Source organism: Pogonomyrmex barbatus, unplaced genomic scaffold (genome assembly GCF_055798465.1).
Source record: "Pogonomyrmex barbatus isolate J1 unplaced genomic scaffold, ASM5579846v1 scaffold10, whole genome shotgun sequence".
In the NCBI taxonomy this organism is placed as follows: Eukaryota; Metazoa; Arthropoda; class Insecta; order Hymenoptera; family Formicidae; genus Pogonomyrmex; species Pogonomyrmex barbatus.
Window position 1 is genome coordinate 922,090 of NW_028297099.1, and position 12,227 is coordinate 934,316.

Sequence of the window (12,227 nt, forward strand, 5' to 3'; positions counted from 1 at the left end):
ACCCTATTATTGCGGGTCGTCTTTCGTCAACCGACGCGACTCGCTTAGGACCTGTATTATAATTATAGCAATTTGTCGTACGGCACGGCGTAATATTTTTACGACGACGAACGTAAAGCACTTATTGAAAACGATTTTCGTACAGTCCGGATATAAGCTATATTAATGCCCGATTCCACCAATGTAGATTTACTTTAATCTCGGTTTAACTTGCTCTCCATCTTTTTCTAATTCTTAAAACTAGAAAAAGATGAAGAGTAAGTTGAACGTTGGTGGAATCGGGCATAAGAGAGATTCGTTGGACGAACGATTCGAACGATAATTCATCCGCATGGCTGTTGACTTATATATCGAATATTTTTTTTTATATCGAAATTCTACTAAATGGAAGTGACATTTTTTTTGCTGCAAGAGTGATTTACGATAAATTGAAAAACGGTTGTCGCGTATACATATACTGAGTCTCACCAAGGGAGATTTATTATAAATAATTAAAATGTTGGAGCGAGTTTATCTCTTCGCGGCTAATTCAGACGATCGCCGAAAATTCATATGCGGAATTTCTGACATGCCGTTTCATTAAATATTATGGTCAGCATTTCGTCGTGAGTTGTAACCTCTATATTTTATGGACACCTACCGAGTTTCATTTCCTCTCGTAAAATAGTTGTAAACTAGCAGATGATTAAGACTGGCGAGTTTAAATCTGAAAGAAAAATTTTTGATAGAGAACCATCAAGATCCTCATAATTATCTTTTTGTTAAAGACAATCGAGAAAGAAAAGGATCCTTTTTTTCGAATTAAGCTTAATAATTTTATTTTTTATCTAATTTTGGAAAAATTTTAATAAAGTCTTAATTTTTTTCGACATTTATTGTAAATAATTAGATAAGATAATGTATCGCCGTTATACATACAGCTGCGGCATTAAAGTTATCTAAATATCGGCGATATCGCGATTTTGACATTTCCATCTTACAACTCGCAATCAACGTTTTCCTCGCCTAGAGTCGGAATGAAGCGTGAAGGGTATTGTGTCCACGAGATTGATGCCAATAAACTTCTGCGCATCGGGCCTACCTTTCGCCGCGGTTTGCAATTTCGAGAGAGAAAGAAGGACGTTGTGTTCCCAATAATTTCGCGTTCAAACAAGCGTAACTTCTTGGTTTCTCTTACAAAGCTCTTAATTGCTCCTCTGGAAGGAAACGGCTACACAAGATGTAGCCTCCCTGTATTTGCATTTATCACATATAATTTTCATAATTCGCGAAATTTATTTCAAGATTTACCGATTGTGACAGCGGATATCACAATTATTATCACATACAGTTTACTTAATCGAAAAGTTCTTACGAAAAGTAAGAACTCTGTAATCGGAAACTTCGAAAGTTCTTTTACGAAAGGACCGATACGATATATAAATTTTCTTTCATACATTTACAAACTGTGACAAGTTGATTGCTCGCTAATCGATAGTACCCACTTATTATCCCACTTATTATCCCGCCGATTTAATTATTCGTAATTGCAGTTAATACCGGGGGTGATAAATTCAATTCTGCAACGAAAACGTAATTGAATTTCGCAAGAGACCGCGCTATGCGCATCGAATGTATCCGCAGTATTTCATCCAAAAAAGGTCGAGATGATTTAAATTTTTTGCGCTATTACGCGCGGGATCATTCATCTCACTCGAGATGCAAATATGAGTAATGTAATTGGCGCGCAGAGCGCGAGAGCGCGAATATATTACAATTAGGCGCGTTGCGCCTATAATTACAAGACTCGTGAAAGTTATCGTTCGGTGTGTAAAACTTTTGCCCGCGCGAGGATTTAACGGGGAGGGATGGGTGAGTGGGGGAGGGGGGGAGCCACCGCAGGCTCAATCTCGCGCAGCTTTGACTTGGCAACTCGTACTCCTGGGAGAGTTCCAATGAAATTTTAATAAAGATGAAAAAGCATAATGTCATCCGAGCGCGGGCACGTACACATAAATGCCGTCTGGCATTACGTAACGCGCCGTAAAGTCGTTGTTCTAAGTGACCCCTTGCTGTCCTGACCTTTCGCTTTCACTCCTCCCCTCCCTCAAGATCTGACCAGTGCACCTCTCGAACTGCAGAACGAGCGGCACGATCGTGTCCGGATCGGGAATACCGTGCGCGCGAGTAATTCGACTCGCTGCAAAATACGCTCGCTGCCCGGCGGTGGAAAACGCTCGATTTAACATTCGCCCCTCACTAACACACCGTGATTCATACAGCGCGTGCATTTATACTTGTGCAAATTGTACGAATCTTGCACAATTCGGAGAGAGAGAGAGAGAGAGAGAGAGAGAGAGAGAGAGAGAGAGAGAGAAAGAGAGAGACACGAGCAGGGACAAGCCATCTGAGAATTATACGGCTACCTCTCGGTGTGCGCAAAGGGATATTTATTACGAGATTATTAGTCATACCCTTTCCTCCCTTTTCTCCCACTCTTCCCCCTTTTCCTATTTTTATTTATGATATAATGACATTGTTTCTTCAGTTTATATCTTGTTTTCTTTACCAATTATCCTTTGTTTCTCTAGGCAAAGTTTGTGTACACAGGCAACAAAATTATATGTATTTACCTGTTAATCGTCGCAGTTGCTCAAAGAGACTATTATCGTGGTCACAGTTATTAATTATGAGGAAATTTATGCTGCAATACGTGCTACTTGAACGTAATTCCTCAATTTAACTGTGAATCACTCTCTAAAGCCGTTCTTCTAAATGGGAGTCTTTAAAAGTTACAATCTTAAAAAAAAAAGAAATAAATAAAACGAGATATTAACAGAGAGAATTTAGAATTTAGAATAATTGAATGAATGTCGAACTAATTATTATTCTATTAAAGTAATAAGTATACATTGTTTCGCTTAGGATGGAACCATCGGTTCAGAATTAGTTATTCGGCCACTGCCAGAACGGGTTCTACAAGAAGTAGTGAGCCGAGCTCCAATTCTTTATGAATCCAAACTACTGCCTAACGTAACTAGCACAGAAGACTTGAAACGCACAAGTCATCACATCGTTTTCAAAAAGGTGGATCGACCTGCCGGCGATGAGTACAGCGACTTTTGTGAGTGCAATATATAATGTCTGAACTTTCGCTTCTCGATTTTAAAAATCATGAGATTATAAATACAACTGCGAATGCTTTCAGCGCTCATGGAACCCGACCACTTAGCCAAGAGATATAGGATTAAGCGTTCGATCAATAGCAGATCGAAGCGCGAAGCACCGTACGTCATTTACCCGGAAATCCTTTGCATAGTGGATTACGATGGGTACAGGTGAGAGTCGGCTAATATCATCATTGAGAAACGAGTATTTACGATTATAACTGTTATTTTCTCTCACGCGAACATTCACGCGAATCTGACATTTATAATCTCGCTTTAACGCGTTCGCGGCCGAACGCGATTTTCTCATTTTTCAGATTGCACGGCGGCGATAACGTACAGATAAAGAGATACTTTGTTTCCTTTTGGAACGGAGTTGATCTGAGGTATAAGTTACTGAAGGGGCCAAAAATACGTATCAGTATAGCGGGAATAATTATCTCACGGGTAAGAGACACAGTACAACAACATTCAAATATTCGATTCTCAGTTAGTTAAAATCTACACAGTCGCAATCTTTTTTCAATAAACCTTTTTAAAAAAAAAGAATCTCTTATTGAATTTTATAATTGTTGAATAAGAGGAAAATGATTGAATAACGAGAGATATCGTCGAGATGAAGGATGCAATAGCGAGAAGTACATCCCGTATATAAATAAATAAATTTACGTTATGTCCAGGGACGAGACGCGACACCATACTTAGAGAGGAATCGCGTGGGAAGAGACGCAATCGACTCGGCAGCCGCTCTGACTGACATGGGCAAATACCTTTTCCGGGAGAGGAGACTTCCTGTATACGACATCGCCGTCGCCGTTACAAAGTAAGAGTGCCCGATCCATAAAGGCGGCTTACGTGCACTACTGTAACTCGAACGGCGAGTCACGAAAGAGTGCCCGCAGAAAGACGATAAGCTATACTTCTCTTTTATTTTATCAATCCAACGAGCATTCATTTAACTCCACGACATGGAAACGAGAGAAGCAGACACACATCGTGAATGAACGATTCCTTAGAAATATTCAAGAATTAATTTCAATATATCCTCCGCTTCTCTTTTTGCGTTACAATCAATAATATTTATTATAATTCTTACATTCTATTTTCTCTGATGATTTCATACTCTCGATTTTTATTCCGCAAAACAGGTATGATATGTGCCGTCGTAGGAAAGGCGGCCGCTGCACTAAGGGAACTGCCGGTATGGTTTATTACATAGCGATCACGCTTTACTCTTCTTTTTTTTTTTTTTTTTTTTTTAATTTTCGTAACGTATTTTCTATGGTATACAGCGTATTTTCGCTAGCTTGTATATAATTGACGGTATTATTGACGGTACACAGTAATGGTATATAGTCTAACAGTAGTGTTGTTAGGGGATCTCTTGTGGGATATTCGGAGGAAGATATTCTTCTGCTGTGAAGTATGAGGGTCAGAATGAAACACACTACTGTTAATTAGACGGGCAAAGACGTGGTAATGCAAGAAAACTCGTCGCTCGCTGGTATATAATGACTTCAGACAGAAATATCTTCCTCGCGTGATCCCGTAATGCAACGAATGAAATTAGGGAACTTGTAATCAGTGTCTGCGAGACAATGCACTTGCAATTCACCAGAGCTTCTTACGCACACACGAACAAGACGGAGCGAATGAGGAGTGGGTATGGTACCACTAATCTTAATTTAATTAATAACGCATAATACGCGACCGCGGAGTTGTCTCGGTGCCGTAACACCGGACGATCGTCCCAATTATATCACGCACGGAAACGCATAGATCCGCAAACTCGAAACGTATCACTGGATACGTATGTAAAACATCGCGTATCTCCGGACGGACCCGTTTGACATTTGCATCGAAAAGTCGTAAAAAAGTCGACGCGAGTTTCCTGTAACTCCTTAAAAATGTGCCTATACGACGATCCGCAGAATCACTTGTACACGTGAGTTACATAATTGAGTTGGCTTTAATATAAATATTTTTTTTTTCTTTTTGATGGATACGCGTTTCTTTCTTAAGTTTCGAAGAAATATTTTGCAATACCTCTAGGCATGATTATTGCAACCAAAGTGTAGAGGTAAGTATGCGTAGACGATAAAGAAAATCACCGTCCATTCTAACCGAAAGTTACAGTTTTTTAAAATAAAAATTATCCCATTAAATTTTATTATACATTATATAATATGTACGAACTTTATTGCGCTCGTGCATCGATACAAGGATAGTATTTCAGTCCTTTTTGCATTATTACCTGCTACATTTCGTCGGAAGTTTATTGTGAATTCAATTACGAAAGAGTGTGCGTGAAATTATAATAAATCGAATGCGACGTTCTTTTTCTTATATCCGTTTTTTTATTTATATTTATTGCGCTTAATCGAAATGTCAATTTGTAATCGAAAAAGATTGATTAATCGGTCCCGATCAAGATCATTATTTAATCGACGACTTTATTAACGCACGAGACGCGTTTTTTTGGCTTTTATTTATTTCTTTATATATATATATATATATATATATATATATATAAAATATTATATATATATATACATATATTTTTTTTTTTAATTACACATGCGCTTTCGCAACACATGTTTCTTCGAGGTTGTCGAGAAGAAGCGAGTTTTTTTTTATATTTGTTCCGCAGTGAATTTCCAACAAGGATTGAAACCGACACAATATCGGCACGTGTGATTTCCAGTGCTATACAGAGATCATTTTCATGTCTATAAGATACATCGAAATTTGGCTTCGCCAAAATTGTACCGGTTACAAATCCTGGTTTTTTTTTCTGATATTCGCGATGATTTCGCTTCACGGGTGTTTGCTTTCGACCACACGCAAAATCCACATTATTACTGATATTACTATTTATCGCAAGGACATCACGGAACTTTCTCTCATAACGCAGGGTAGTGTCACACCTTTATATCTACATGGCAGTCAGTTTTTCGAGAGGATGACTATCATTTATGTTCCAACTCGTTTCAAAAATCCAACGAACTATAGCTCAAATCGTATTATTTCAAACTCGTTTGAGGGACGATTCCACGCGGCTATTTTTATCTATTTTTATTGTTCTCTTGTACAGTATCGCAAAAGGATTAATACGAGGTGTGTTTAAATTCCGCCGCCTGATTATTGTCTGTCCCGTGACCAGGTCAGCAATGTCGCCGAATACGAAATCTACATGATAAAGAATATTTTTGTTATTGCATTGCAGATTAGATATGTGCAGGAGGCAATACGCGAATGATGTGTGCAATAGAGGAACCGCAGGTACGTTTTTTTCGGATCAAAAAAGGGGAAACTGTTGTTTTTTTTTTTTAGCTTCCTCAACTTTAAGTTTTGCACATATGCACTACCTTACAAAGTTTCAATCTCCAGTCTCGAGATTGCCAATTAAGTCATATAAATTAAATAAATTAATTGAAGAAGATCTAGTACATTTTTTGAAATGTTTAAAAGTAGAAACGTCAGACTTCTATCTGCATAGTACATATTGTACATATTTCCAATTTTTCTTTCAAGACTTAACGAACAATCATAGAAGTTACTCGAATCGAGCTCCCCTATGTTACCTAAATATTATACATATCTCTTATTTCTAATGCCTCATGCTCTTTCTTTTTTACATAATGATTTTCGGCGTTCAGCAATTGCAATTGCGATTCAGCAACGAGAATACGTCAAGCAATTGCCTCTTTCGAACTTTGCTGTTCCCTTGCACAGTTGCTTAAACCTACTTCTATATGTGTTTATATTTATTGCATATTTATATGCCGAATATCTCGGTATCTATACAGTGGCGGATCGAGAGAATTTTTGATGATTTAGGCGTATCGCCATTCGATCCACGCGGTACTGCCGACAAAAACGAAGCGTAAATACAAAAAAATTAAACTTTAAACGGTCGATTAAACTTTAACGGCAATTTCATTGTAATCCGCCACTGTATCTACGCGACTATTACTGTTTCCGCATTTTATGTACATACATACTATTGTTTCACAGTTTTCTTTTTTATACACCGAGTAGGATTTCGCGATTTCAATCCTACGCGTATCTCGCTCCGTGCCAAAAACGTGGAAGAAGCGATCACCTTCAAATTCAATTCTTTTTCCCGTCTTTATTCTCCTTTTTTTCTTTTTACATCGCCTATGCTCTTGTTTCTTCTGAATAATAATTTACGACTCTTGTATACCTTTTTGGCTGCATTACACTGTCACGGATCGTTGGTCTTTGGTAAGTCTCTGAAGTTACAGCAACGCTAAATGCGTCGAGAGATGCCGCCTATTTCCCACGCTCATGTAATCGATCGATATTGAATCGGGAAAACGGAAAAGGGAGCGATGACGTCCCGATCTGTCGATCGGTTGATTCGCCACATAAACATCTCGAACGTAAATGCGATACCTTCGGCTAACTCTCTCGTTAACCACTGGGCGACGAATTAACGCAAGATGCATGCCGCATATACACATATCAATATGACAACTCATTTTAACATTTATCAACAACCGGATTAATGTCATTAATTCTCGTAACTAGAAAGCTCGAAATACTAGTAATGTCTATGGTATATTAACAACTCGCGCTTCTTCACCGTAAACACAAACATCTGACGCGAAAGCTCTATCAAGCTCGAGGAACACGCGAAAAATTGTCATAATTATAATGATTATAATTTCAACGTTCGTGAATTTTAACGTTCTCAGAGCCAAGATTGTCAAGATCCACCTTCATGAAGCTTATAAAATAGAATAATGCTTATATACGAATTTACGGTGAGGATGCGCTGTACAAAAGTACACGTCGCTAATTGAACACGTGATAGCTTGCGTTAATATCGATACGATCTTGGTAGTAGCAAAGTAGTGCTACCGTTCGTTTTGCTCATGTTGGAGGAACGCAATGCTAAAGAATCTTCTCTGCACAGGATTCGCGTACGTCGGCGGGGCGTGCGTCGTGAATAAGCGCCTCGAGAAGGTGAATTCGGTCGCCATCATCGAGGATACCGGCGGATTCAGCGGTATCATCGTCGCCGCACACGAAGTCGGCCACTTGTAAGCATTCGCAAATTACTTTCTCGCAAACTTTTTTTTTTCGTTTTCGTCTGTTATTACGATACCATTAAAAATGAAACGTCTATATCTCTCGTGCGACTTTAGATTGGGTGCTGTCCATGATGGTTCACCTCCGCCTAGTTACTTGGGTGGACCAGGCGCCGAAAAGTGTCGTTGGGAAGATGGGTATATCATGAGCGATCTTAGGCACACCGAGAAGGGTTTCAAATGGTCCCACTGCAGCGTGTCCTCCTTCCATCACTTTTTAAAGTAGGTAATCTGCGCGTGACAGTAACTTTAAAATGCAAATTTTTATTTGAAAAAATGGAATATCTTCTTTATACTTTTATTTTTACAATATTATTTCATAAATAGTTTTTAGACAAGCGCGAAATGCTTTAGTTTACTTAAAACTCTTGTAATCTTTTCTATGTAATTTTTTTTTTTTTTAATTTTCAGTGGTGATACAGCGACTTGCTTGTACAATGCGCCTCATGAAGACGAGGCATTGCCCAGAGTGCTTCCGGGAAAACTTCTATCCTTAGATGCACAATGTCGGAAAGATCGCGGAACAAGCGCTTGTTTCGTATGTATTATAATCTTTGTAAAAAAAATTGGTTGAATTAATTCCAGTAGTTTTTAAAATAATCTTTTCTTATCTAATCTTTATTTAATGAAGAACCATAGGCTATTAAATGTAATAGAATCGACTCTTTATATATTTACCTCTATGCAAATTATTACATTTATCACATTTATATTATTCTCATACTTGCACTTACTATATGCTATTTTACTTACATATTTTTATTTACTTATTGGCATTTCGTATTTCTATGTGATTTTAGAAAGACGATCGAGTTTGCGCTCAGCTGTTCTGTTTCGACGCTGGATCCGGATATTGCGTCGCATATCGACCAGCAGCGGAAGGTTCGCCATGTGGAGACGGTCAGGTAAAATGAGAGAAAAAAATCCATCCGTTGTTTCTGTTTACTAAAAAAATTTAAATTAAAAGCTGAAATAAATTAAATTAAATTAAATGAATAAAATTAAATAAAAAAATTAAATGCTTCTCTTTGTGATATTTCCATTTATGTATACATGATGCAACTTGCATGACGCTACGATATAGCTTTCGCGACGCATCCGTCGCAATTATAACACGCAATTACATCAGAAGTGATCATAAATTTTGACGGTATACATAATCCAATGACATACGTGACATTACATTATGTAATTTTATAGTACAACAGTGCCAAGGGAAAGAGATAACAATATTCGGCATATATCTTCTCATGTCTTTGCACAGTTGTTTGATCGTTGACGTTGATTTTTCAGTATTGCCTGAACGGGAAGTGCGTGGCGGAGCACGAAAACATAATACCGGATTATACGCAAAACATTCCGACGTATGTGCGCCGAGACAGCATATTCAATTCCGCATTACATACCCGGCCGATATTCGCTCATTATAACAACACAGACTACAGGTAATGATCCGAAAACTCGAGCGATTTTCTCTGTCTTGTAATGCGCGCCGCAGTTTTATATAGCTCTATTTTATTAACGTAGCTGATGATAATATGCCACACAGGTATCCATGGGAATCAACGACACAGAGTATGCCATTATCGAGTGTAACCGCGTCAACACCGACGACGACCACGACGACGATAACGACATCGATTAATCCTTACAAACGCGTTACAAAACCGTTCGTACCGTCCACAGTGTCCACAAAATTCACGTGGACAACTGCCAATAATTTATATACCGATCGTTATAAGACTAAGTACAATAATGATAACAGTAATAATAGTGGCACTGGTGGCGGCGTCAGCACCACCACCACCAAGAGAAGCATCAATTTCTTCAATTCGTATTATACCGTCAGTACCACTCCGAAGGTCACTTACGGTCCGAAATTTAGTCCGTTCAAGTATAAGAGCACGATCAACGCGATATCGCTTTCCACGACGACCAAAGGATATCAGAACGGCCTTCGAAATGACGGCCGCGGTAAGAGAATCCTGATCTTGTTATGTACCACCTTGTACTACCTTATTATTCTTCTCTCTTTTTTATCTTCTCCTCCGACTCGGAACGAGTTTTTAATTTTGCATGATCGTCTCTTGTCGTTAACGTGACAGATTCTCGACAGTCTTCTCACCGTATCTCTTTTATTCCTGTTTCTCCGATGGTGAAGTCTGTCTATGAGGAACTTTTTAAGAGACAATTGTTCCGATAGGTTCCGATAAGTCTCTATCGTCGTTCTATTGATTTTCTGATATTTGAAGGCCATTTCATCATTCTGTATAATATATTCCACTATGTTTCTTCTGTGTCACTAATGGAATATGACAAGTGTTGTAAACTGAGTTTCCGTTTCATACATCAATTGATAAAGATCTTTAATATCAATCATTCTCTTTCACTTTTCCTTTTCGTTAACACTGGTTCTCAAAGTTCATCGAAATGTAATAATATTAGTTAAAATAATGCAGAATTTTAACAGTTTATCTCTTTTGTATATATTTTGTGTATCTTTTTGTAAATATATACATCTCTCTTCTATCTAATCAATTTTTTTTTAAGAAATGGAGATTTCAACGTTGATCTGATAGAAGCGACGTACTTGTACCTCTCGTTGTTTCTTCGACAAAAATGCATATAAGCATTAGATACGTGGAATCATCCCGTCGCTCTTTACATTTCTCTTCAACAAATTCACTAGTGGGACAGTGAGATATGTGTGTACATCTATATGTGAATACGTATATAATATTTTTATATATGTAATATTTGTGAAGACGCGTAAAGACAATGAAGAGTGTATTGTAATTTCCATGGGTGGGATTACTAATAATCTTATATGTTGTTACGTTGACTTTATTCTATTCTAGGCTGATACGTGTTCTGTGTTAACTGCGCTAATCGAACATGTATATTTAATCGAAGTCATGTTTCATATATTAATACGTCTATATGCTTCCAGGAACAGAGGTCGGTGAATGCACGGACGTAGGGTCAGATTGCGCGGAGCTGATTGACAGGCTGAGAACATGGCTGTGCCATCTACAATCTGTGAAGAGTCGCTGCTGCGCGTCCCTGAAGGCGATCTGTGCTGACTAAATAATGACCAATAGGGACAAAGAAAAAAGGAAGAAAAAGAAAAATCAATTTGATAGTTTGTTCGAAGATATCGCGCTTAGATGCCCGTCACAAATGAGGATTTTATGCAGGCGCCTTGTCGCTTCTCGCCGTCATAATACAGCATCCGGAAAAGCGCCGCACCGAACGGAACGAGAGGAGCTCGGGAGGGATCTTTCCTTCGTTTCCACCTCTCTCTCTCTCTCTCTCTCTCTCTCTCTTTCTCTTCTTCGCGGGTAGGCGAGGAAATCTCCGTTAAAATCCTCGTACGATTGCTTGATCGCGACGAGCGATGATCACATTTGATTCTCCATATAGCTGCGTGTCTCGCATACCTCCGGACGTAATTCTTGTAGTACAATACCCGCGGAACCCTTCGCCAAGAACGATGTAGAGGATCTCTAAAAAGGAACGGACAGAGCGGACTGTCAATCGGTACGATAGAGATTACGGCTGCATTCGTATTTATTCGATAGGAGCGATCTCGCGAAAGACTCACATTACACACAGGCACAGATGCGTCGTGCACGCGTTTTCTCTCGCGAGCGTAAGCACGCGCGCGCGTGCGAATAAAGCCATTCAGAAGTTACGGAAATTGTATAGCGCAAACCAATAAATGGGAATGATTAAAACATTTTTCCTGTTCCTCGTATCCATCCATATCCGTATATCCGTACTTATATATTTTATAGAATATATAAATATAATTACACAATTTATATTATCTAGAAATCTATGTGAAAGCCCGGAATATTTCAATAAGAGAACTTTTATGTTATTTTGTATATTTATATACATTACGAGCTGGTCTAGAGAAAAAAATAGATTAATCAAAGGAAAAAAAAAAAAAAATAAATCG

General features: G+C 38.4%; 1 protein-coding gene across 5 annotated transcripts in view; it reads left to right on the forward strand.

The window, feature by feature from the left end:
* Positions 1 to 12,225, forward strand: part of sona (sol narae metalloprotease) — a 44,372-nt gene extending 32,147 nt beyond the window's left edge. For 4 of the 5 annotated variants that reach the window (XM_089070723.1, XM_089070721.1, XM_089070722.1 and 1 more), the window contains 12 exons: positions 2,905 to 3,103; positions 3,188 to 3,317; positions 3,464 to 3,593; positions 3,827 to 3,969; positions 6,373 to 6,428; positions 8,089 to 8,215; positions 8,321 to 8,485; positions 8,675 to 8,801; positions 9,064 to 9,168; positions 9,557 to 9,708; positions 9,813 to 10,237; positions 11,214 to 12,225. In XM_089070723.1, coding sequence (XP_088926849.1) covers positions 2,905 to 3,103; positions 3,188 to 3,317; positions 3,464 to 3,593; positions 3,827 to 3,969; positions 6,373 to 6,428; positions 8,089 to 8,215; positions 8,321 to 8,485; positions 8,675 to 8,801; positions 9,064 to 9,168; positions 9,557 to 9,708; positions 9,813 to 10,237; positions 11,214 to 11,350 — 1,896 coding nt within the window. In that variant the 3' untranslated portion in view covers positions 11,351 to 12,225. Of the gene's footprint in view, positions 1 to 2,904; positions 3,104 to 3,187; positions 3,318 to 3,463; positions 3,594 to 3,826; positions 3,970 to 4,294; positions 4,348 to 6,372; positions 6,429 to 8,088; positions 8,216 to 8,320; positions 8,486 to 8,674; positions 8,802 to 9,063; positions 9,169 to 9,556; positions 9,709 to 9,812; positions 10,238 to 11,213 lie in introns of all 5 variants that reach the window. The other variant, XM_089070725.1, reaches the window with a different exon arrangement.
* The last annotated feature ends 2 nt before the right edge of the window (positions 12,226 to 12,227 follow it).